The 26,375-nt window shown below is 49.5% G+C and overlaps 1 protein-coding gene across 2 annotated transcripts in view; it reads left to right on the top strand.

Annotated features, from left to right (window-relative positions):
* Window positions 1-832: 832 nt before the first annotated feature.
* NTN4 (netrin 4) overlaps window positions 833-26,375 on the top strand; it is a 50,997-nt gene continuing 25,454 nt past the window's right edge. Inside the window, exons 1-3 of one of the 2 annotated variants that reach the window (XM_064451167.1) lie at window positions 833-1,029; window positions 4,661-5,190; window positions 22,990-23,277. In XM_064451167.1, coding sequence (XP_064307237.1) covers window positions 912-1,029; window positions 4,661-5,190; window positions 22,990-23,277 — 936 coding nt within the window. In that variant the 5' untranslated portion in view covers window positions 833-911. Of the gene's footprint in view, window positions 1,030-1,642; window positions 1,975-4,660; window positions 5,191-22,989; window positions 23,278-26,375 lie in introns of those variants that run through there. The other variant, XM_064451178.1, reaches the window with a different exon arrangement.

Genomic DNA, 26,375 nt, shown 5'->3' with positions numbered 1-26,375 from the left:
GTAAAAAACATTTTCTAATGCTTACAACATTCTCACCTCCCAGGTTAAATTCAGGTAAGTGAAAAGAGTGGCTGCTCAGAAGCGCTCCACACGTGCTCTCCTCACGTCCCTCTGCTGAGACAGAGCGAATGAGACAGAAAGGAATGGTCTGGCGGTGAAAAGTAGATGTAACTCCATCGTTTCCTATTTTCAGAGCCCAAAACTTCTGTTGAGGTATGGTGGCCAGTGCGACTGAATTGATCAGACTACGTGGGACTTCATGGCTCTTAAGAATTGCGAGCTAAGCGGGGATTGCCGAGTCCCGGGAAGGGAGGGAAAACCTCTTTTACATGGCTCCATCGCACTGCGAGTCCTTCAGTTGCCAGAAAAGAGCCAAGAAAACCAGAAACGTCTTTGAAGTTTTGAGCAACCCGGGCTTAGTCAGCGTCTTAGTTATGTCGCTCTTTTAAAGCCGAGCCGGCCCGGAGGACGGCTGCCTTCCAATACTCACCTTCCAGCCTCTCCGCCCCGACGGCGCGGGAGCCGGCGCCTCCCGGGGGCTGCTGCGGGGCGGCCCCTGCCCCGGGGCGCTGGGGTCCCTCCCGGGCACCAGCCCCGGGCTGCCGCGGGGGGACGGCGGCGGGGGTGCCCTCCGCTGCAATACCGCGCCTCGCCGCGCACCGGCAACCGCCCCCCCGCGGCGCGGCGGGGGGGGGGGGGGGGAGGGGGCTGACGGGGGAGGGCGGGGCGGGCGGGGACGGGGGGGGAGCTGTGGCGGGGCGCCGCGCGGCGGGGCGGCGCGGTGCGCGGCGGGGCGGCGGGGCGGCGCGCGCCCGCCCGCCGGTGGCGCGCGGGGCGGTGATGCCGCGCGGGGCCGGTGGCGCCGCGGGGCGGCGGCGGGGCGCGCAGGGAGGGCGGCGGGGCGCTGGGCCATGGGGCGCTGGGCCATGGGGCGCGGGATGCGGCTGGCGCTGCTGCTGCTGCTGCTGCTGCTCCCGCTGCCGCCGCCGCCGCTGCTGGCCGCCGCCGCCGCCGCCGCTGCTGCTGCAGGTGGGTCGCGACCGTCCGGCGCTCGGCGTCGTCCGTCCTCCGCGGGCGTGCGGGGGAGGCGCGGGGCCGGCTGCGCGCGTGGCCGCGTGTGCGTGTGCGTGTGTGCAAACGCGTGTGCGCCTCCCTGCGCGCGTATGTATCCGCGCGCGTATGTCTGCGTGTACATCGGAGCGCGCGGGTGCCCAGGCTATCACGCGTGTGCGCACTGGCTACACACGCGTATGTCTGCGTAGGCACGTATATGTGTACACGCACATACGTATATATATATATATACACACACACGTGCATGCTGTGCTAGCGTGTGTCCGTACACGCTGCGTATGTGGGGTTGCGGTGTGCGTGCGGAGGGGCAGGAGCACCGGTGGGGGCCGGGGCTGAGATCCCCGCCGCGGACAAAGAGGGGTCCGGGCCCGCCGAGGCTGCGGCGGGGGGAGCCGGGGCCGGGGGGGCTCGGCCCAGGGCCGGAGCGAGGGGGGAGCCGGGGGGTGCCATGGGGGAGCGGGGCCCGGCTGCCTCCCCTCTGGGGAGCGGGGGAGCAGCGGGAGACGCGGAGGAAGGGAGCTGCGGGGTTCGCAAGCGCTTTCGGGCGGCGGTGCCCCGAGCCGGCGGGGGGGCGGGGGGCGGCAGGCGAGGCAGGCAGAGCGGGCAGGACAGGCTGGGTTTTCAAAGCCCCTTCCCGCAGCATAAACGCTTTGCGCTCAGACCCGCCCGCAGCGGGGTCCTGCCGCGCCGCAGCAGAGACAATTGGGAATAAACAGTTTGCATAACGCTTCCTCGGCCGGTCGCAAGCCGGGTGCCAATTTTCTTCTTTAAAAAGAAGAAAAAAACCCAGATGGGAAACACACGTTTAATCAGGCACAAGATGTAAATGAAACATCGCAAGGCAAGTGTTGCTAAAATGCTTAAGCAGGAAGCATATGATTTTCCATGGATGTTTTACAGGTGAGTCATGGTATTCGCTGCATGCTCTTACTCATTACTGAAGATCCCAGTCCGGTGGCATGTACAGTGTATACAACGGGAGTAGTTAGCTGGGTAGAGTCATTAAGTTGAGTAAGGAAAAGCACCTTTTCCAGGGCTGTGGCAGAGCAGTTGTGAGCTTGGGGCTGACGGCGTGAAAATCTTTATGTTCTCATTTGGCCTTTTACTGAATTCCTGCGGCAGGCAGCATTACATTAGAAAGCTGTCACTTTTCATAACATGCGGTGCTCTGCATCCGTCATGCAACTCTTTCCAATTCAAGTGAAAACAAACACCCTTTCAAAGGGGTTTTCCTCTCCCCCCTTCCCACCGCTGGGATGGGAAGCGGGGTCTGTGTGCCAGCAGCATTTCTCAAATGCTACTGAAGCCAAGGTCCCTGGCCCCAAATCAGGCCCCAGGTAAGGAAGGGACCCTCCATGCCTGGCCTGAAGACAGCTGTAGTCAGTGACCGTGGGTGACCGGGGCCGGAGCATAGCAGGAGCTGGGAGCAATCAAATACCCTCAGCTCCCAGGGTCTCACATGGGAATTTGGTAGCCAGCCCCTCCCGGCCAGGCTCAGGCAGAGCCTTGCCTCTGCCCTGGAAACAGCTACGCACGCAGAGCCTTGCCACCAGGGCAGTCACCGGGACACCTCCCACTGGTCAGGTCCTCCTCCGCTGCCTCCCTGGAGACAGTAATCCATGATGTGCAAAATACCAGAAGGACTAGATGAGCACAAACAATAATCTCGACCTGTCTCAGGGTGCTGGCTGAGCCCTGATCTATTTACCTCATCCCTTGCCCCACCTTGCAATCCCGCAACTGAGGGAACCGCAGTAAATGTTCATCTATTTGTTTAGCGGCTAACTGTGCTGTGTTAGGTATAGCCAAAGAATCCTGGAAAGCAGCCAAAGACATAAATTAGGCTAACTTGTGGCAAGCCTAACTGATAATATGGTAATAGCACTTACTTACCTACCTACCTCTCAGGAGAGCTGCGTAGGTTAGTTAATGTTTAGACAACGTTTTGAAAAGGATGTTCAGGACATGTAAGTGATATTACATTGATTTTACAGTTATGTTTGTTTACTTTTCTAGAGTAAATGTATTCTGCACAGTTAATATAGATCATCTCAAACATGTTTTTACCAGGTCCCGGTAGAAAGCCAACTTGACGGAGTATTTCTTGTTCACTAAAAATTTCCCAAGACTGTTTGCCCAGTGAAATCCAGAGACTGGATTCAGAAGTGCTTTTTAATGGGTGCATAACAAGCAACGGTCCACATCTGTTCTGAATAATCAGTGTAGAAAACCTGTATAGACCTTTGGTGGTAGAAATATTTTCTTTCCAGGGTGTTTCTTGAGGAGCAGGAAGAGTGGGAAACGCTGTCAGGCTCTGAAGGCTTAGCCTCTGCTAGTGCGTAATATAGCTTAATTGCAACTGTGACACTGTAGACAAAAGCTGAATAAACCCCAAATAAAGGATTTATTGGATGCTAAACTGAAACGACCTTTGGACATAACAAAAACGCCAAGAAGAAGCCATAATAATTGGTGCACAAAGCTGACTGTGTATGACTGGGCCGGTGATAAAGAAGACATTATGCACCTCAGATGGTTTGGCCTGCCCACATCCAAGTCATCAGAGCTCTTTTTTTTTTTTCATGTTAAACACTTTTGGTTAATCAAATACAGCCTTGACCTACTGTTACATTTATTAATAAAGAGGCGGAGAGCCCCCTAATCAAACATTCCTGCACCAGGAGGGTTACATTGCAGATGGTTTCACACCAAACCCCATGGTGATTTTATTTTCCTTTGACACTTTAACTGTGGATTTTTATAAATCGACAAGGCTTCCAGAGAAACTTGAACAAAAACCACAGAGCCTCAGCTGTGAGGCAGCTTGCCAGCGTCATTTCAACCAAGGATTTTTTTTTCTTTTACTCCCTTAACACACATCAGTGATAGCCTTCTCAAACTTAACCAGTGCTTTGATTCAACACTGACCTCAGCAGCAGTCTGGGACTGTCGGGAGGTTTGGGGACCGGGTGGAGGGGTGGGGAAGGGCGGTGAAGATTTGGGGTCATCCATGGGAGGAGATATTCCTACCAGCTCTCGTGCCCCTGACACCCCATCTGCTGCACGGTGAGCTGGGGTGCAGCAATTCTATCCCCCATGGCTGTCTCCTGGCCTCTGCCAGCATGCCACCTTGGCCGCCCCAGTGTCACTGGCAGTCCATCTTTCTTGTGCTTTTCTCACCTTCCCCAGGACCACCTGGAGCTCCTTGGAGGCCTCAGGGCAGGGGTGGCATGGCCATGGCCACTGCCCCTGAAGCCTCAGCCTGGTTCTGGGTCACTCAGGGTGGGAGAGCGAGGTGGAGGCATCCCTCCTCCCCTGCTGCCTGCTCTGCTCTGCAACTCTAGGTAGGGATTTTCCCAAGCACAGGGAAGTCCTGAGGGGTTTTTGGTTTGTTTTGCTATTTTAGACACACTGAGCTCCATGGAGGAGAGCTGAGCAGCAGTGCCGTGCTCTCCCTTGGTCCCTCCACGGGGTCTCGGGGGGTCAGCATCCCCAGAAAGCATGCTGTGGAGCACGTCTGCTCCCATTGGGGTGGTATGCACCTGCCTTGGGAGCCAGCTTGAGCCCCCCGCTCTCTGCCTTACAGGTCTGGGCAGTGCGGTGGGAGCAGGCAGCCCCTGCGAAAAGGCCTGCAACCCTCGGATGGGCAACCTGGCGCACGGGCGGGCGCTGCGGACAGAGACGGCCTGTGGGCGCCACTCCACCGAGCCCTTCTGTGCCTACACCGAGGACGCCCAGCATCGCTGCAAGCGCCCCGCCTGCGGCCGGTGCAGCGGGGCCCACGCGGGGCTGGCCCACCCCCCTGCCGCCATGGCCGACTCCCCCTTCCGCCTGCCCCGCACCTGGTGGCAGGCAGCCCAGGACGCCCCTCGTGAGACCATCCAGCTGGACCTGGAAGCCACCTTCTACTTCACTCACTTGATTTTGGTCTTCAAGTCGCCCAGGCCAGCCGCCATGGTGCTGGAGCGCTCCCAAGACTTCGGCGAGACATGGATGCCTTACAAATACTTTGCTGCTAACTGCTCAGCCACCTTCGGGCTGGAGGATGATGTGAGTCAGAGGGGAGCCATTTGCACTTCCAGATATTCAAGTCCCTTCCCTTGCACCGGAGGAGAGGTAGGTCTGCTGGGGTCGGGAAGAGAAAGCCCTTGCTCTAGCCCCCTTTCCCTTTGCAATCTCCACTCTGGTGTTTACGCTTCTTGTTTTACTGCACTGGCATCCCTTGTCATCAGATCTGTTTCACAGGGTGAATTAACGTAATTCATGCCGAGGTGATGTAGGCACTGCCCTGCCCCTCACTTTGCTGAGATTGTAATCCCCCTCTTTCCCAAAGAACTCCTCTCCCCTCACCTGGTGAAATGGTGAAACCCTCTCACACAACTGCAAAGAAGAGGGATGCTGCTGATTCCTCAGGAAAGCCAAAGGGAATGTTGCTCTTGACGGTCTTCTGCACCCCTTGCAGTTGTGTGGTTTTGGGGTGATGCAAATCGGTCCAACTTTGGCCAAAATGCAACTATGTTAAAATTAACGGTGGCCAGATTCACTTTAAATAGTAAATACCCTCACTGAGAACTAAGAGTGTCAAAATAGCTACTGACTGCACTGAAGTAGAGTTCCCATAAGCCAGAGTAGCCAGCTAATTAAGAAGCCTTATACTTAACCTTTTTTTTTCCCTGTGCACACTTACTATTGTGTGAAAGGAGCATGAAAAAAAATGATGAAAACCATCACGTTTGCTAAAAGGAAAAATAGATGTGAAAAATCTGATTATTTCCAATATCAGAAACAGCAGATAATAAATCATGTGCTTGGAGGTGCTACCAATAATACTCTTCCCTTTGGTGCCTAAGCCTGTCCTGCGGCACTGGAGACCCTCCCCTGGGAGCCACGGCTGCAGGGCTGCCCCCCGAAGACCCCACTGGTGGGGACGCATCCCCAGTGACCATCCCTGGACTTTAAAGGCTGCTCCCTCTAGTGGCCTCATATAATGAGCTTGTCTGAAGGTTTAATCAGACTTAAAATTGCCCTCTGACCTAACACAGAGAAAGGAGCAAATTTGATTAGTAATCAGGTTATATAATTTTAGATTCTGCTGATAACACGTTTTGAGGTGAAAGCGTGGTTCTTGGAGACCAGCATTCACATCTGAAAAAAAATCACCTGTTCAGATCCCTTTGCAGTCATTTGGGGTCACCTCTAGCCATGCTCTGGCTAGGAAGCCACTCTCTGCAGAAAGACTGAGGGCTGCTTGTTCACCAAAGTGCACCTCTTAGTTAGGTCTTGGGAGGCAGCTGGTGTCCTGCTGTAGGAGAAGCTGCTCCATGCTCTCATCAGCTCAGAAACAAGGATCTCCACACCTGCCAGACATATCCAGGATGATTATTTAATTATGCCAGCAAAGAGTTTAAATCAGATGGCTGGTGAGAGAAACTGCTATCTTCCTCTCTTCTCCTGCCTCCCTTTGTACATGCCCCCAAAAAGCTGCCTGAACTTCATTTCACAGTGAAATATGTAAAGGGGCTTATGAGAAAGATGGAGGCTTTTCACCAGGGCCTATTCTGACACAATAAGGGGCAATGGTTTTAAACTGAAATTGATATAGATTGGGTATAAGCAAGACATTTTTTATGATGAGGGTGGTGAGGCACTGGAACTGGTTGCCCAGAGGACCTGTGGATGCCCCGTCCCTGGAATTGTTCAAGGTCAGGTTGGAGGGGGCTTTGAACAACTGGATCTAGTAGGAGATGCCCCTGCCCATGGCAAGCAGGCTGGGCTAAACGATCTTTGAAGGTCCCTTCTAACCCAAACCATTCTGTGATTCTGAATCAGGGCTAACCACGATGTGGGACCTACAAAAGAAAAGCATTTTCCAGGCCCTCAGCACTTCTTCCGCCTGTGTCCCACCACCCAAATCATAAGGCTATGCCAACCTGTGATACAGCACAGGGACTGAAATCTATAGCTCTCAGGCCAGCCAGGGGGACAATTCTGGAGTAGTGTGACTTGCTTCCTCCTTTTTCAGCTTTCCCAGGGATTGTTCTTCGGGATAAGAAACCCAGGGCATCATCTGGGGCAGTATTTGCCTCGTTTGTGCTGGTCCCCACGTAGCTAGGACCCCGGCGCAGTTTGCACTGCGGTCACTGTAGTGATGTATGGGCTCAGCAGGACAGGGGCTGTATCTGGCAAGAACCTGTGCAAATCCCAACCTCAGGCTGGCTCCTCTACAGGCTGTTGAAATGTGTGGGGACAGTAGGTTCAAGGTCTTGTGTGTAGAAACTGGTGCCTCTCTAAAGAAGGAAAAGGATTTGGTGATGTTTGATGCATCTGCAGTAGCATGCTGCAAAAGGAGGCTGTTTACCGAGCTTGCTCCCTGTGGGATCTCTTCTTCTGGCATTGTTTTAGTTTGTGTTATTGCAAAGAAGCTATAAAAATCAAGATCATTTAATTATTCCAGGTTTTAAACAAAGATTGAGTCCAAGGGGCTGGAGCTTATAAGTTTCTATTTATATGGCACACTTCAGTTCCCTGCACTTAAACACCACATTTTACCTGCAAAGTAATAACAGCAACTCTCTGGCGACCAGATGGCAAGCCTGCGTGCTTAGCAAATATCACATTTAATTTATTACAGTGTGCTACATTCCAGCAATTACTTGTAACTGCCAATAGCAACATGTATCTCACCTAAAGAAACATCAGAGTTTTGTGTTCTCTTTGGAGTTATGTTGTGCTTTACTCCCACTTCTGGTAGCACCTAATTTCAGACATATGGAAACAGTAATTTCACTTGAAACAGTGGTTTCAAATATGCAGTCATCTGAAATGTCCAAGTCTGAAGGGTATTATTTAATTGGAGCTCAGTTTCTGCAGTTTGCTTTAAAGCACAAACATAAATCCTGCGAGTGCTACTGGTTTTCTTTTTTAACCTTCTTGAGTTTTTTAGCTGCAGTGTAACAACAATAACGTGTGATCCAAACTGTGTATCACACTGTCTGTATACCGCTTTCTCCCACTTCAAACATTTCAACACCACATGTGCATTTCCAGGCACAGAGTCAGGGCTTGCAGGGTTTTGTGGCATGGTGGGGTCTCTGCATGCTGCTGGCAGCTCAGTCGCTGCTGCCCGTACCCCTGGATGAGCAATGTGCAAAGCTCAGGAGAGGCCTCAGGAGATGGCAGCTCACCCCAACCGGCACCAGAGCAGATCCGCCCGTGTTTCTGCTGAGCATTATGGTGCCTGCAAGCCCTGTTTCAAGGCAGCATCATGCAGAAGCTCATAGTACTCAGGGGCTTACGGCCTCTTTTTAATAAATCACATGTGTTAATTTGGAGCAAAGGTGTATCTGCTTCAGTTCTTATTGAAAAGAAAAATCAGACTTTTTACATTTCTTCTGCCCTCATCATCATGAGTCATTCCTTAGATGCCTAGTTCAACTCTTATGAAAAAATCCTCCCTCATCACAACTTGCCATGATGTTGTTCTTGAGGAGATTTATGACACCACAGAAAGCAAGCTGCCAAGTCTCCGGGTTCATTTCAAAGATCCAGAGCTCAGAGTTGGTGGAGAAATGAGAGATGCTGAATTGGCTCTGGGAGACACCTTTCATCTTTCTTCTTTAGTAGAGTAGTCTGGGCTTTCCCTTGCAGTGGTGGGACCAGGGTGGTGGAGGATATTGGGAGAGTGGTCTTCATGGGGAGGCTGCAGGCTGTCACCATGCTGCAGTTACCTGAGCTAAAGGCCACCACAGCAGTGGGAGCCAGCCATGGTAATGTCACATGCCATGTGTGACACTTGGCAGGTCTACTAATAGGTAGAGTCACCTTGGGAGGGACTTGGCAGCTGTCTGCCCTTCCTTGCTACCTGTCCCTGATGTTGCAAAACTGCCAGGCATGGTTGTCCTCTGCTTTGGGTGCATCTGAGTCCTCCACTCTGAAGCAGGCGTGAGCTGGAGGATCAACAGCCCAATGGTGGGATTAGGAAGGAAAGGGCAGATCTGGACAGAACTGTAGAGGAGAGAGGTTGAAGGCTGCATGGCACAGTACTGATGTCAGGAACACTGCACAGATGCCCTGGGTTTGGTCTTAAAGGCTTTCTCGGTAGAAGTAAGCATGAGTTCACAGGTCAGCACGTGCTCAGACGCTTTGCCAAGCTGAACCCCGCACTGGAGCAGCCTGGCTGTAGTCTGACCTCATGCAGAGAAGTACCACTCTTTCAGCAGCCAGGAAAGCAATGGCTTGTCTGCAGAGATCCAGGAGCCAGAGAAAGTAACTGAGCCCCTCCTCAGTAGGGAACAAAGGAAAAGAGGCAGATGGTGGGCACCTGCCTCCTGCCCTGGCATCCGCAGGCACTCACTGCATCCTGTTCAGAAACCCACTTGCAGACTGGCACTGCTGTGGGGAGCTCCCCCCATCATGGGGCCCATCCAGTATGGGAAAAAGAGAAACAGGAAGGAGAAGGAAACCTCAGTACAACCAACCCAGGTTTCCAGCAAGCTTCAAGCGTCTGCCAATTTGAGGGGTCAGACTTGCAACACTGTGAAGGCGACAAGAAACTCCTTCCCTGTCAGGGAATAATTTTGGATCAGCTGCATGCAGAGGGGTCACTGAAGACTTTCCCCATGCTAAATTCAGTGAATTAATTGTTTCACAGCAGCAGTTTTACAGGGTAGACAGAAACCCCTAAATGCTGGCCTTATCTGTGTTTTAAAAGAAAGGCTAAGACCAAGTTTCAGCCTGGACCATACAAATGTGCTGCAAAGACAGAGTATTTCCACTGTTTTCCAGGGTGTAACCCTTCAGCCACGTTATTGCAAGGGAAATCAGAACTGGATTTCCCAGCCAAACATAATCTAAGTAAACAAGATGCAGAAATAAACTCCTCCAGCTTCATGCTCAGACAGGAATGCCAATTTTATTAGTATGCATAAAAGGCTGTATTCCCTCCCATAGTTCAGATCATATTAATATCTCTTCCTTTGCAGCTTAATCTGATCGCTGTTAAGGGCTGATCGACAAGGGGCCCTTAGCAGATGTTAATTCTTTAACTGTGAGCAAGAGTGACTGTCCACTCTGCAATGCAGTTAATCTCATTCGCTTTACAGTCCCATCTGTGGTCAACTCAGATTAGCTCGCCTGAGTGTCCCCATTTAGACAAGCTCCAGAATAAAAGGACTTACTGAAGTAGAGTCTCCTTGACAAGATTTTAGTAAATTATTAACTTATTTTTGTGTTCATCTATTCAGAACACTGCTAATAAATCACTTGGAGACCTCAGCTATTGTTGCTGTTTGCTATTAATAGGAGAGGCATATTTGCAGCTTGACTATATTCCAGCAACAAATTCTAACGTGCTTTTAACTTTTGAAACGTCACATACCACTCTTTTACTGTGGGGTGTGTGTCTTACTGACCATTTTATTGATCTCATGTGCCTTCTATAGCAGAAAAACCTTCAAATGTTTTGCTTTGCACTGTTGCTGCATGCAGCCTGCTTCTGTTCCTTAAGGATTTGAACACCAGTCCTACTAGTTCTACCTGAAATTAGCTGTGTAGAGAAGTAAATTGTGTCCTGCTACTCACAGGTTTGGCCCTGATAGGCAGCAAGGAATTGCAACACCCACTGACACAAACAGGAGCTAAAGATGTTCAGTGATTTTTACTTTGGAGCCCTAATTTTGGGTTGTAGAAACACTCTGTTGCAGCCTGGAAGCTTTTGCCCATTTTTTGGCTTGTCTTTTAGGCCTGAATAAGCCGGGGTTTTAAGCTTATCATTGCTGTCCTGAACTGAAGGTTCATCTCCATTGCTCGGAGATCCTCCGAGGATCTCATGGGTCACGGGACATTTGAGTTCAGCCACTTGCAGGACTTAGGACTCCACAAAGAGTCTGGGCAAATATGCAAGAATAACCTCAAAACAGCGTCGGATGTCAGCCCATTAGAGGGCTGCAAATGGCTTTTTTAATCGTCCTCTGTCACTGCTGTCTGCACAGAGAGAAAACAAAGGCCCAGACTGACGAGAAGGAAAAAGGGATCCTGGCTGGTGTTCAGCAGTGCTCAGGACACGTGAGGACATGGCTAGGGAAGTATGTTTTTAAGTCCCATCTCTACGCTTTGTAGAAGTGTATTTTGTAGGAAAAAAAAAAACCTCTTTAACAGCACCTTCCTCATCATCCTGTCTTTGGAAAAATGCAAATTGTCAGGCTCTGTATAGAAATGCCATGTGTAAAAGAGGGGGGAAGGGGTGATGGGGGTGATGGCCAGACCCAGCCCAACTCTTTGCATTATATCAGTGAATTCAGCAAGATGTGGGGACACATAGCACAAAAATAATGATTTCTAAGGGAAAAGTTAATAAAACAAAGTAAATAAAGCCAGGCCAGAGCCAATGTAGTGATGTAGGAACCTAGAAATCCTGGGCTGTAGAGGCTGACCATTAACTGAGGGGTGGCTGGCAAGGGTTCATGAGAGGCGAACAGGATGCATGCCTGCCGGCCAGCACAGCACAAGGCTCGCTGCTCAGCAGTGCTGTCAGCAGCAGGCCAGCAGGACACCATCCTCCCACCAGCTGCCTTGCCCATGGCTGTGGCGAGGTGCATCTCTTGACTTGGTTCCTGAGCTTTCCCTCCCATCTTCCCAAGCCCTGTGCAACGTTTCCACTGGCTTTAGCACTGTCGGGTTGCGGGGAGCCTCTCCCTTTAAATAGTGGGGCAGCAAAAAGGGGTTTCAAGGAAAAAGGGGAAACCTGAGCTTATTTTTTAATCTGTGCCTGGGAGGTCAGGAGACAGGGGCAATTCTGGGCACATGTGGAGACAAACCTTGGGTCTCCATGGAATTTTACCGTGAAAAGTACTTTCCCTCCAGAGACTGGGCACCAGCAGGGCTGAGCAACACAACTGCTGTTTTCTGGGCACCCACACCTGCTTTTTAAGTTTTCCACACGTGGAGTACCAGGGATGACACTGCAAGGTCTCTGGCCCAGGTTGTGTCAAAACCTTCCCTCTCTGCCGTAGGCAGTCCCAGAGCAGTGACATGTCCCTTTGCTGGGCCTCCTGGGTACTCAGCATCTGTGGAGGAGCAGGGCATGCGAGGGGCAAGACACTTTAACCTGCCTGGTGATCCTCTGCATGATTCCCCCTGTTGCAGCTAGCCCACAGGAAAGTCTCATTGTCTCCTTTTCTCCCTGGCTTTCCCAGTGCTTTTGACACTTGGAGGCTGGCCTTCCGCTTGGCCAGCTCTTGAAATGCAGCCGCCCCTGGGATGGAGCATAGCCAGTGTTTAACAGTGCGTATCGTCAGTGCTTCGTTTAGAACAGCAAGTTTCTGACAACTGTGGATCAGGGCTTCTGGATTGGCCTCCACTTATGGCTAAAACAAATTATTCCTTGGTGTGAGCTTGACCGGTCTGTGAAAGGGGGTATATTGTAGGCTGCCAACAGCAGGAGGGAATAAGTCGCAGGGCTCCAGGAGACCCTTTCCAAACTTCTTATGTAGGAGGTGAAGAGCACTGTACCCACATGAAACGAGGAATTTGGGTAGGCAGAATTTAATTCTCTAAATTGGCATCTGGCCTTGTTAGCGGGACTATTGCTTCCCTTGAGAAGAGTGCTACGGGATTTTAGTGGGGCAGCCAGAGCCTCTCTTCAGGCACTGCACCCCACTGCTTCATTTCACAGTTCATTTTTGGCATGAAGGGAGGACTGGCTCACTTATTCAAGCTCCCCAGTTCGCTGGCTGGAAAGTAGGGCTGCCATATTTCTGTTTGTGATTCCTGGATACAACCGGTTGCACAGGAAGTGTGTAACCTAAAGCAGTGAATCAACACATCTCAGAAGATTTGGATCAAAAGTTCATGGGGACTTAATCTGAGATTAATCACCATGCACAATGGGTGTCGGCGTGAGATATCCAGTCTACCAACGTTCCAAATCCTACACAAATGGTGACGTCCTCAAATTCTCCCTGGGCAACATTTCCAGGAAGAAAAGAAGTTAATGTCCAAAAACAAACTTACTAGACACATATGCCATGACTCTCTATCACCAGTCTCTATGCAGCATCCCTCATTGCTGTGGTCAAAATCTGTAGCCATGAGTTGAAAGGGCAGTGCTGTTTCTCACGGTCTTTTTGATTATGTGAATTTACATATAATTCAGACAGGTGTTCTTTTTCCCAAAATTCAGTGTAGTTCATGTAACTGGATGGTTTAAGCAACCAGCCCTATAGACACAAAGCCTTTTCACCATAGAAAAGAGCAACTGAAAAATATTCATGAAATTGTATTACTCTTAGGCTGAAAGAAATCCCCTCGATCCCTAGTACGCAGGCATTCTTGCCTAAACACTAGCCTGCTGCCTTGCAGGCTTTTGCAGTGGTGCATCATGCTCAGGAGCTGTTAAAGGAGTTGTTCTGCAGCTCTGCGGGGTGAGCCAGCTTTTCTTACAGCCCTGCCTATGAACAAGCAAATCCAGTTCTCTGTCTGGTTCTTTGGAGGTAGCTCCAGGTTTTCTTGGTCTTCCATATGCACAACAGGTATTGCCAGCAGGCCAAGGCTGAGAACATAAATCTTTGTGGGGATAGGGAAAGGAGGGGAATTGCTGGAGGGAACAGTATTTAAATACCATTTTTCTTGCTGATCAGTCAAAGGACTTCTTCATATCATCAGCTGAAATGTGCTGGTTCATTTTCCTGTGAGGGATAATGCAGCCTTGGAAACAGCAATGCTGAAGATGAGAAAAAAGCAATAATTATTTTCCTTGATAGTTCATAGCTGATTATATTCTCCATCTGCAGGGTTTTGTGAGGCAAGAAACTGAGTGTTTCTATTTGTTTGATGAGTGAAAGTAGTGATTAGGCAAAATAAAGTAATTGTGGAATAAACTATCCATTCTTGGAGAAGCACTGTTAACTGGAGGTGAGGAAATCAAAATGTTTTGGGGTGTTTTGAGCTGGAGAGAGATTTTTCTGGAGAGAATATTACTTCTGTGATCGTCATCTGCATGAAGACAGGCATGACCTAGCAGTGTTTCATTTTCATCTAATGAAATTGTGCGGTGGGATGTTGAAAGGAAGCTGAGAAGATGGCTCTTGGGTGATTGATTATTGCCAGAGAAGTCTAGGATCCTGGAGAAATTCCAAGGCTCTTGCCTAGCTCTCTTCATGCCTTTCCCAGCCCCTCCCCGGCCAGCTGCTGCGCATGAGTAGAACCTCATTCCATATGGGTTCTTACTTTTGAGAATGGTGGAAGAATGCCATGAGTTTCCCAAAAAATAAAAGTTGTCTTGGCATAAATTAACTTGCCAAGGCCCCCGCAAGGGCCGGTCGTTTGAAGTAGTTGGATTTTCCTCCTGAAGTCTTTGTAAGATTGCCTAACTTTTGAATGGTGAGATAAGGGATTATTTGCCTTCTTTCATGTGCTGTCAAAGATTGCAGAAGGGCTGTAGGCATGGGCCAAAATACAGTGCCATTTCTCCAGCATCTCGAGGAGCTCAGGGGGTACCATTGATAGTAGACAGCGGGTTTCTGTCACCATTGCTTTCGGACATGGACAGAGCACTGTGGCCCAAAAGACAGGCCCCACTGCTCAGTTTGACCTTAGTGTCTCCAACAGCCACCTCTCTGCAGTGGTGAGGCAGGTTTCCCGATTTCTCTGTTTTATCTCACCCAGGTGATGCTGAAGTGTGCACTGTGAATATGCATGTGCCGGGAATGGTCAGACCTCTCAGTGAGAAAGAGAGAGGCTCTTCTTCCCTCCAGTCCACTTCGTCTCACAGGCAGAAAAACAAAGTATATTAGAGGTGATGATACCTGCCCAGTTTAGGTTGATGAACTTCCCACACCATGTGAATTATTTACAGCATCTGCCAAAAAGTCTTTTTTTTTAGCCTAGGGTCATTGCAGTGGACATAGCACAGAGATACACATGGGTTTCTTTCTTAAAAGCTCTTTTGCTTGGTGTGGTAATACATCAAATAAGTGTTTTGTCACTCCCTCCTCAGGGGGAGGAGTTCACGAGGCTTGATTTTGTGAAGGAACAAGATTGTTTCATAAAACTTTTAGGAGCTGAACGCCTTTAAGATGTAGCTCCCAAATGTGGTTGAAGTTAGCCAGTGGTTTCAAAAGTTTTTAGGGTGGGCTGATGGACAGACATGTAGATACACATGCAGTGCAATGGCATAAGGTCTCTTTCAGTAGAGAACTAACCTAAAAGATATGGGAAGGCTTGACAAGCAAAACACTCCTCTGCAGGCACAGCTCTCCCCTCTGGGAAAAAAGCCAAGGAGAGAGCCTGGCAGAAGTTGACCACACTGATGCAGAAAAATCCCTGGAAACTAACATACTGACTGGGAGAGTAAGTGCTAGCATGGGGTTGAGCCCTCAATACTGAAACTGGAAGACAAGAAAAACCTATCTGCAGAGTACCTGTCTCTCTCAGAGGACGTATGTGGTCAGGGAATACATTGGTTGTAGGCACTAGGTCTGGTGGTTTGACCATGCATCTGACAGACAGAGCACCTGAGCTGCTCCTGCACTGGCAGGGCTAAGGAAGCCCCGTTGAACCAGGCAGCTCCTGTGCCTGATGCTTCCCACTGTAAAAAGGGGTCCCCAATGATGCTGGGGCAGGTAGGACTGTATCTGCTCCCTGTAGATACCAAATAGGATTTATTGCTGTGGCATGAGTCTTGCCACTTGGCACGGCAAACCTTGAAAGTCAAGCCATCCTCACAGGTACAGTGACAGTCTCACCTCAGGCTTTCTTGCGTAGGGTGTTAGGCTTAATTAAGCTTATTTAGTCTTTCCTGGGAAGGTGCAAGGGGATGAATCTCAAGACACCCCTGCGCCACCAAGAGGTGACCAAGCAGGGATGAGGGAAGGAGGTTTGGGGACATCCTCTTTGAACCAGGAGCACCTGGCTGGTGCTGAATTTCCACAGCTAAATTTATATCTGATTCCCTCTGCAAGTGAAAAAAAAGAAAAGTCTAATCAGACTTTTGTGGTGATGATGCAGTTTCTTGGGTGGAAGTTGAAATCAGGCACTGTGGCAGGTTGATGATATAGAAAGCCTCACTGGGCACATACATGTTGCATCATTGTTATGATTTTTTAAATTACCCATTTCTACAAATCAGCTTTATTTCCCCCTGGAGCTTTCTGTAACCCTTACCAAGAGAAATTACTACTTTTAACTTTTACATTTATTGAGAAGAAAAACTTAATCAGCCCAATAAAATTTCCCAGCTAAGCTTCTCCAAACAAGACCAGCCAAGGCTGAAAGCAGCCGCTACTTTTGGGTAGTCCTTATGGGAGAGGGCCTGGGCTGTTTGATGGGCTGGGCTGGCTGTGGAGGGAGGCACGGGAGGATGGGGCACAGGCACACAGTGGCTGGGGATGGCAGAGGTGTACCGTGCCGTGGGTGCAGCATGGAGCATCTCAGCTTGAGCTGCAGTTGCATGCGGCTGCAAGCAGCAGTAGGGGGCTGTGGGGACAAGTAGATGAGAGGCAATGCTGGGCAAGCAGTTGGATACCCTGGGGCCAGGATGTGGAGGATGAGGGCTCTCCTTTGCCTTAGCCCCAGTGCCTGGCAGGCAGTGCCTAATCTCGGCCACTTGCTGGGCTTGAGGGAAATTTTTCAGGAGGCAAAGAGACGAGGTTCTGGACACGCTGGCTGAGCTCCACCAACACCTTTACTGCCTACATTTTCAGAGTGTTGTCCAGGCAGTAATTGAACCAGATAGCTTCCAGTAATGTGGAGATTCAGCAGGGCCCCATAATACAGGCCAATTAGCCACATTTATTTAGTGCCTGCATACCAAGAGACACTGCAGACTCATAATGCAAACCTTAACTTTTCCGTTAAGCATGTACCGAGACCTCACATGCCCTTTTGTATGGTGGTGCATGCCCCTCATTGCTTTTGCCATCTCTGTATTTGGAGAAGACATAAAACCTTACATTCTTTTTGTTCTTATTATTTTTTCCTGTGCTCCTGTAAAATACGTTGAAAGGAATAAAATCACCAGCAAAAATTAAATAAAGCAGTACTGAATTTATCAAATGCCCATGAGCCAAATCACTAATATGGATAAGTCATTATTATAGGGTGCTTATAGATGCATTCTCATGCATCCAGGTTGGATGACAGAGAGTAGAGTCCCTCAATCTCAATCTAGAGATCTTGTTGGGAAGAAAACACAGACCACTTTGTGCAGTGTTACCACCTTGGTTTTCATTTGCAATCAACTAAAATGCAGTTATGTTTTTAATATTTATTGCTTTTATTTCTGCTGTATTCCCATTTGTTGGCTTTTTCCCATGTGTATATGCTTCTTGAGTCGCCTATCTGTTTATTCCCTCTGTCTATAATTTACTGGTGGTGTCATTTTGTGAACCATCTCCTGATGTCTCCCAGGCTTGGGGGCAGAAGCACTGGCTGAGGCTGGTCTCCCAGTTGGAGGTTGGAGCGTTGTGCCTCTAGCTGGGTGCTGGGACCTGAGGAAGGGGCACACACACGGGGACTGTGGGTCCCTGCCCATGGCCTCTGCGGCTGTGCCTAATTCTGAAGGTCTGTGAGGAAGAAGCTTCTTGTGGATCACCTGTGTCTCTTCAGTGTCATGGGCATTTGCAACACAAAGGGCCCCATTTTATTGCTGTGGACACTTGTATCTTGACAAAGGTCCGGGTCCCTGCAGCTGTGGTGGGTGGAGGCTCCAGTGATCCGAGATGCACCCGTGACTCATCGAGAAGGCTTTGCTGGCAGCAAATCTTTCACTGGTTTTGTTGACTTCCTCAGGCAACTTTGACTTCAGAGCCTATTTTGTTGCTCTCAGCATCATTCTTTAGCATTTTCCTTCCCACTGTGGATATATATAAAGCTGTCCTTTCATTGCCTCTCGAGTGTAAACATACTAGGGTACTTCTTGCAAAGGGACTTTTATGATTTTATAAATTGAGATCATTGTGGTGCAAACGGTTACTTGAGTGCACCATGTTCATGGCTGCTGTTTTATTTATATATATAGCTACATTATTGCATCTGCGGAATGACAAGTAGCTAAGGCTTCTTGCACCACTAAGACAAAATTAAGTGAAGTAATCAACAGAGGAAGAGTTGCTCATGACAGCCCATAAGGAAATTGAAATACTGTGGAAATTTATTAAAGGGTGTCTGTGTAATGGTGCGCCCAAGCTGCAGACAGCTGGAGCAGTCCAGCTGAAAAGCAGAATATTTTTACTCTATGACATACACAAGGCACTGTGGGACAGCTTCTCTGCTCCCGCTCCCCTGGTGGAGTGGGCTCCCTCCTGCCACCACTGGGCATCGCACCGGGAGGGCCAGGTGGACCCAACCCTCTCAAGGCATAGCAGTGGCATTCCTCACTCAGGGACTGCAGTCTACAATTCCTATTTGGCTGCGTGGAGACCTCTCCCCCACCAAAAAATCCTCATGCAAGTTTTAAATCACTTCGCTATTGATGTTGTTTCATGCAGATGTAGCATTTATAGGACATGGGATCCGACAGCATAATTCCACATGACATGGAAGTAGCATTACCCCAAATATTGATATTTCGTTTTAAAGACAGAGGTTCTTTTTATTTGCCTCCTGGCTTGTGACATCTACTCCTCAGATATGAGATATTGCTAGATACTTAGTTTTAAATGGAAGCTGAGATAAAGATTCCGTTCCTGGGATTATGTTCAAGAAGAATCCCAAGCACCCTAAGATTTATAGTGAGCTAGCAACACTGGGAATGAAAATATCTTTCTGATAGGATATGTTATGGCATGTCTAGCATAGAGTTCCATGGGTTTTCAATTTATTACTTCCTACTTGTTCTACAAAATAGAAAATTTGGATTAGTGCATGCACTATAGAGCTGCTGATTCAAAGATCCAGGCCTTCCACCCTTTGTTATCATATGCAGTGCTGACTACTGGGAGAAGTCACACTGCCTACCCAACATTGTAATGCTGGGCTTTGACATATTGTCAGTAAGACCCCGCATGCAGAGAGACTTCAGTGGGAAAGCCAGAGGTCTGGTTACTGTGGAGTGCTTTCTGGTGAGACTCGTTGCAGGCAAATGGCCAGATTTTGTTGCCATTGCTCCTCTCCAAAGGGGGGTAGGTGCATTCCCCTGTGCATGGTGGAGCTTTCTCGTGGCAGAGGCCTTGCTCTGTGAAAACAGGAATGGCGTCATTTATCAAAAAGGTTGTTCTTCTGTACCTCACTGACCTGTTTATCCCCCTTATGTAATTGCAACAGAGCTGTCTTTGGCAGGACCTTCGGCCTTGACTTCCTTCAATGCTTTTGAGATGGGAAGAGTAATGGACTTGATGGCTTTGCAGGCAGTAACTTCTCTGGGGGGACAGTAGGGAACTGCTGTCCCCCTGTCACGTCTGGCAGAGGGGTGCCCCAACAGCTAAAAAGCTGTCATGACACGTGCCAGGACCACGACTGCAGCGGCAGAGATGCTGGGGAGAGTTTCTGTCCCTGTGGTTTGAGCCAGGCGCGCATGTTTTCTCTGTGTTTTTAGCAAGATAAACCCAAAGGGCTGCAGGGAGCTGTTGGGAAGAGAAAACGTCAGCTGTGGATTGGGCACATCACCACGAGTGTCTCAGGGCGGCTGGGGAGTGCTGGCCCAACAGAGTCGATCAGAGGAAGTCCTGCCCAGTGGCAACAGGGAGATGATAGGCTTGCAAAACCCCATTGTCAGATACACATGCATGTTGGCAGCGTGTTCTTCTCAAATCCTGCGTACGTGCTTCCCCTGCACCATTAAAACTAAACAATATTTTGGCTGAGGAGGACTCTGACTGCAGTGGCCAAGGATTGCGGCAGAACTGGAGGTGTGAAAACCCAGTCAGGTTTGCTGTGCAAACCATGGTTCGTTCACAGATGTGATGCTGCAGACCAGGGCTGGTCCTATCAGTGGGGCAATTGCAGAGAAAGGTCCGAGAGAGGTAAACACAGGAAGGCTGTTACCGGCCCGTGTGTGTACGTGGGGCTGATGTGCTGGGCAGCACAGGGGTGCAGACCCATAGCAGTTGTATGAGGGTGGTGTGGCCCCAGCGACAGGCTGACTCCCAAGATAGGCTGGGATAAATCAGCGAGGTTAACAACTGAACAGGGAGATCTTGCTGGGAAAAGCGTCCTTGACCTTATGCAGCCTCTGGGGACTACAGCTCAATTGGCCGGGGCAGAGCGGAGAACTGCTGTTTGTATGGCATCCTACATGTTATAATGACTGGTTTGTATTTTATTAAAACAGAGCTACTAGCGTCTGGGACAGAGGGATGAGGGAGTTTACTGTGTTGGCAGCACTGAGACCAGGCTCACCCTGTTACATTGCAGTGCTGCAGGGTGCAGCAAGGCTCTGAAGCTGGTGCCGGGGCTGCTGGGCACAGCCAGAGCAATACGGGGCGGCCAGCGGGAGTGGCTGAGAGCCTGCAGCCCCTGGGAATTACAGATAGGGTTCATGTTTAGCATCACTGTTTTCAAGTAGCCATAAAAAGAAATGTTTGTAACATTTTAGGGCCTGAGCAGGAATACTGGCCCCATTGAAATCAGCAGCATAACTCCTCCTGAATTCCACCCAGGCAAGACGTAACTCTTTCAGCACAAAGCCACTCAGGGTTATTGATTTCCTGGCTGCATTGTCTTTAGTAGAGCTACAAGCATCAGTCACGTGCATTAAACAGGGGCAGATAAACAAGAAAAACTGAAGATTATGAGAAGAAAGTCTGCAGCTGGTTCTAGCACAAATTTTTCCCTTTTATGTATTTCCTTTGTTGCTTTCATCTGACTCAGGACCAACAAAGAATTCTCTGAGATGCAATTTATGTAATCACAAGGAACCCGAACTGCTAGTTTTTACTGAAAATTCTCGGTGCAGCATTTTCTATCATCTCCACCAAAAGGAAATCAATGTCACCAGTTTGGATGTTTCCCAAGGAATTTTCTTTTCATATCTGAAAGCGTCTTGTGTTCACAAAGCCATTAATGAGTAAATGTGATCAGAATGACATTGATTTAAATTTGGGTAAATAACAAGACTTGGGGAGAGGTGCAGGGCCTGAGAGTTGGGTTCACTTGGGTTTCTGTTCGTATCTGCTTGATATTTTTTCTTAGGAAAGCAGAAAAAACTTAGTATGTCCCTGAAAGAGACGAAAAAAAAGCCCTTTTGAAATACGTTACTATTTATTAATATCCCTCATCAGACTCAACACTTCCACACGAGGGGCGTACCGCTTACCAGCCTTGCCCTCTGACCACCTCTCCCGGTTAACCTTCTCCCTTATCAATGTCTTTCCGGCAGAAGATGCTGGAATACCTTTGGGAGGGAGCATCTGCAGGATGGCAGCACAGGGCTGCAGCTGTGACGTGCTTGCCAGCGCACGGTGTCTGGCACCAGCACGCCCAGGCCCCGCTGTCACTGGCATGCTGGTGGCGACCATGCTTACCAAGCCAATGGGATGCGCAAAAGCACACTGCTGCCATTCAGCTCTAAAATGAGCTCTAAATCTCCTTCCAGGCCAGGACAAAGCTTGCTGTGGCTGGATCCTGGCAGCTCTGGAGAAAATCCAGGTCCCGGCCAGGAGCGGTGCCAGCAGTGGTGGGGCTGGCAGAGGCAGCAGTCAGCAGGCAAAGCCCGCAGGCTGGCGAGCTGGCAGCACCGGCATCATTATTTCAAGCATACACGAATCCTGGTGAAACAAAAGAGAAGCCTTCATCAGCTGAAGCGTATTAGCCGCATCCTTTGGTAGGACTGGATTTAGGGAGAGGAAGCTGTGATCCCTGTAAGCGGTGCCAGCAGGCTTGCCCACTGCCTGTCTCCAGGCGCCCTGCAGCACCTCCTGGCAAGAAACTATGGTCACCCTTCACTGCTGCACACCTCCTTGCTGTCCAAAGGAGGCTGGCTGCTGTTTCACGTGCCATGGGTGGTATCAGCAGGGCAGCGGGGCAGTTGAGGAGGTTTTAAACGGCTGCTGGGAGCAGCGCATCAAGCTGTTAGGCTGCGTCACACCCTCAAACGCTTGACGAGCGACTGATGGAACTGACATTTACAAATATTGTAGTTCATCAGGCCTTCGGCAGCTACTCAGTGAAGAGCTATTTAACTCTTTAGAAAGTGTCACTATAAGTTAATGTACCAGTAACTAATACATGTGTTGTAAATGTGTCGTTTTATGCCAATAGCAGCTATGTGAGATATATGCTATATGGCACCTTGACCAACAAGTTTAAAATAAACCTCTTCAAGAAGATGAGTTAGTGCTAATTTTTTTAATCTAGTGCTCTCAATTTTCAGCTTGCGACAATATTTACCTATTCAATCAGACCCAAGTTAAAACAATGACTGACTGATAAGTATTTGTTTAAACTTTAGAGGCCCCCCACTTTTTTTTCTTTCTTATCTTGGTTTTCTCGACTATCAGCTTGCTGTTACTAATTGCCACACCTAATCACTTTTCCACTAGGAAGCAGCCTGGGACTCATAAGAGCCAAATATTTGGAAATCTGATCTTTATTTGTTAAAAAACCTGCCGATTCTGGGGGAGGGAAGGTTAATGAAGAGTCTCCCACCTAGCATCATATGCAGGACTGCCGGTCCCTGCGCTGGGCCACACCGTGCACCATCGGCACTGACCTCTCCTTTAAGTTAATGATGAAATGTCACTTGACACCCATAGGGTCTGGACATCATGTGGAAAGGGACATAGTGGGTCACAGGGGGTCACTTTGCGCACACCGGGGTGGAGGTGGATTTGCTGCTTCCGCCGCTTGCGAAGGGGGAAGAGCATCACAAAAGCCTGGTGCATGCTCCCAGGGAATGTTCCCCCTGCCATCCCACACCCCAGCCCACCACAGGGCTGGCTGACATCCTCCTTTCTGCTTCCCATGCTATGTTTCTCTGCCCAGGTGATATACCGAGCCCTGTCACCGCCTTATGCCATGGAGGACCCGTACAGCGCGGAAGCCCAGGCGCAGCTGAAGATTACCAATCTGCGGGTGCGGCTGCTGGAGCGGCAGGGCTGCCCCTGCCTCCCGGCAGGGCCGGCTCCCTGGACCCTGCAGCCCCCAGCACCCCTGCACTACGCCATCTATGACTTCATTGTGAAGGGCAGCTGCTTCTGCAACGGCCACGCTGACCACTGCGTCCCCGTCACCGGATTCAAGCCCATCAAGGCAGCCGGTGTTTTCCATGTGGTATGTACACACGCCCAGCAATGTCTGCACTGCAGGAGAGCAGAGTTTTAAAAATAGTAGGGAATGGTGTAGAGTGTGGTATAGGTCCAAGTATATGGTATTTGATGTGTGATGCCCTGAATTCCAAGCACAGTGAGCAAAAGCAGTGTTTACAGGGGAGGTGGTCTGAGGCTGAGGTGCTGGGTCCACCAGGTCACTCATCACTCACTCATCAGGTCATTCAGGGGTTCTCCACAGTAATTTAAGTTTATTTATTTCAGGTTGATCCTTCAAATAAATTAAAATTGCTGACTCCCTTCTTCCCCCAAATGCTAACTCTCAATAACAGAATATCTAAAAGATAATAAACACAGGTCATCTTGATGACAGAGAAGCAGGAGAGCTTCCCTGAATGTCCTAGGGATCTTCTGATTGCCATTGCTTCTGGAGGATCCTCAAATACTGGGTTGGCTCCTGAAATGAGAGGCAGAAGAGCTGGGGGTTCCCCTCTCACTCCCAGGCTTTCCATTGCACTTTGCAATACCCTTCTCTGGATAAAAACCCTGTGCTCCAGTTTTGAGGGGACTCCCATCACAAGAGGTCTGAGCTCAAATCCCTTGGGACTGACCAAGACCTAAACCCCAGTCCTCCCACATCACAGGGAAGCAAGAGCCACTAACTCATTGGCAAGGTGATGGGCACAGCAGCAGCCAATGTGTTGGATGCCTGAGGCATGGCATGCCTGCACCGTGCCAGCCCTGGGACACCCTGGGCTCGCTGCCCCCAACACATCTTGTCCTTTCTGCCTGTCTTGGCTGGCTCTGAAAGTCCTGGCTTTGCTGGCGGAGCAGCAGTAGGGAAATCCAGGGCAGTCAAGCATATTGGCTGAATAACGTTAGAAAGGAAAAGATCATTAAAAAATCATCAGGCAGTTACTCGAGGTAAGGAGGTCTGGCATCTGTCCAGCTCTTCAGGGAACTCTCATTTCACCTAAATTATGGTCTCAGACGTGAAGCAGACAGCATGTTTTCCTTCTAATAGAGCTAGTCTTGCAACATCCTAAAATACACCAATTTGAAAGCGTACAGCTTTATGATTGATAAGGCTGTTTCAAGTAGCACTGCTCTGCTTTCCACAGATGTTCCCTGAGCGAAAGTCTTTGAAAGGAGCTGTCTGCTCAGGATTATTTTGGTGGGATACAATTGCACAGGAGCGTGTCCCGGAGCACCACTGAGAGTTGTAGCAGAGCCTGCAGCCAAATACGTTTCCGGTACAGCTATAGCCTATGGGAACTGTAGCACGCAGGTAACAGGCGGTGCTGTGGGAAGGAGTCAGGTGCCAAAATTGCACTGAAAACCAAAGCAAGAAATAGAAACAAGCCCCTGCGCTGGCCCCCAGGGGACTGGAAATTCAACTCCTATTATAAATATGTATGTGGCAGGAGTCCCAAAGGTGACGTTTCTGCAGTGAGGCTGATTCATTTTACGGTGCCTTACAGCTTATTCCACATGTCCCAGAAGGGATGTGCCAGTGTGGGGGTGACATAGCCCCGTGGTTTGTAAGGAGGGTCAGGGAGTGGTAAGATGTTTCCTCTCCCAATACCACCTTTTCCATCATAGGACTGGGGCAGCTTGGGCTGAGCCCAGTCTGTGCCAGGCCTCTGCCTGGCACAATCCCCAAAGGCTGCTGCAATTTGGGGGCTCCAGTGTCACCCAACTTGTGCATACCAGACAGGGGGTTGCCAGTGCATTGCTTCAGGAGGGGAAGAGGATTTTTTCCAAGATGATAGCAAGACACGTGTGTGAATTAACAGAAAAGGGATGAAATATTGTGGGGTCTGTGGCTGCTTAGCTGGGAGAGGTAAGAAAAACTTCTGAAAAGAAAGTAGGATTTCAGAGAGGGAGCATTTTTGTATGTTTCACCTGAAAAAGTCACAGAAAAGATAATTCTGAAGAATTACGGTCAGTCATTCAAGTGTGAGACGGGGACTTCAATCTTGTCTTTATGTAACAGTATCTACATGGGGTTTTAGCAGAACCTTCTCTGTAAAACCGAGGACATGAAAGCTGGGAAGCACATTACCATTTCACAATATGATTATAAAATCTGACTCTGTTTTTATATTTGTTTAGACCAGATCACTCCTGAGGAATATCCCCTAAGTTAGAGCATTAGCATCAAAATTTAAGCAAGTTTAAGATCCCCTAAAAAAACCCCAAACTTTTAAAAATAATTATACACAAGTTTTCTTAACCCCTACTTGGTCTTAGCCCACAGGCAAAATGCTAACTGCGGGCTTAGATTCAGTCCCTGCTGGGCCAGTGGAAGAACTGGATGTGATATATTTGTTTTTCTCTTGGGCTGCTCTGGGCAGTAAGCCGGGGTGTCCTGGCAGCACCGGGCATAGCTGCCAGGTCTCAGACAGATCTCGCAAAGTGACCAGAAGCATTTCAGCCATCAGTCAGAGAGGATCTGACAAAGCCACGTGGGGATGCATGGGTGCTGTCCAGGCAGGTTTGGTGCGGGGGCCAGGATGCTCCACTCAGCTTAGGACATTGGCCCAGCTCACTGCCACGGGATTCCTACCACGGGATGCATTTTTTTCTTGACAGCTGGGCCCTTCTGTGCTGGGAGTGGCTGAAGGAAAGCTAGAAGTCCAACTTGGCCATGAGATAATACTGACACGGGACATCCTCAGGGCATGGGAGTGAGATGCAAACAGGGTGGCTTTTGGACAGTGAGGGGCTCCTTCCACCCCAGCAGAAGCAGCTCTAGCTTCTTCACTGGGGTGGGATAACCTCTGAGTCAGATTAGAGCAAAAGTGGACTTTACAGAGTCCAAACATTCACTGTAAGAAAAAAATTATTTCACAGTAGCCCCAACAGCAAAGAGCAATAGCCAAGACCTGGTAAGAGAAGAGATTTGTTTCTGTGCTTTCACTGCTGTTCAGCTGCAAAATTCTCCGTGATGCTCCTCACCGCGGAGGTCACCATGTGGGTACCACAGAGCAAAGCTTACAGGTCATTTCCCTCACCCAGCCTTTCTCCTAAAGGAGAGAGGAATTTATTTAGGGAAGCACTAGGTTCTTTTTAGCATCAGAAATGCCATGTCAACCTGTG

Source organism: Phalacrocorax carbo, chromosome 1, assembly GCF_963921805.1.
Source record: "Phalacrocorax carbo chromosome 1, bPhaCar2.1, whole genome shotgun sequence".
Taxonomy (NCBI): domain Eukaryota; kingdom Metazoa; phylum Chordata; class Aves; order Suliformes; family Phalacrocoracidae; genus Phalacrocorax; species Phalacrocorax carbo.
Note: the sequence above shows the minus strand (reverse complement) of the source record. Positions and strands in the feature narration are given on the sequence as shown.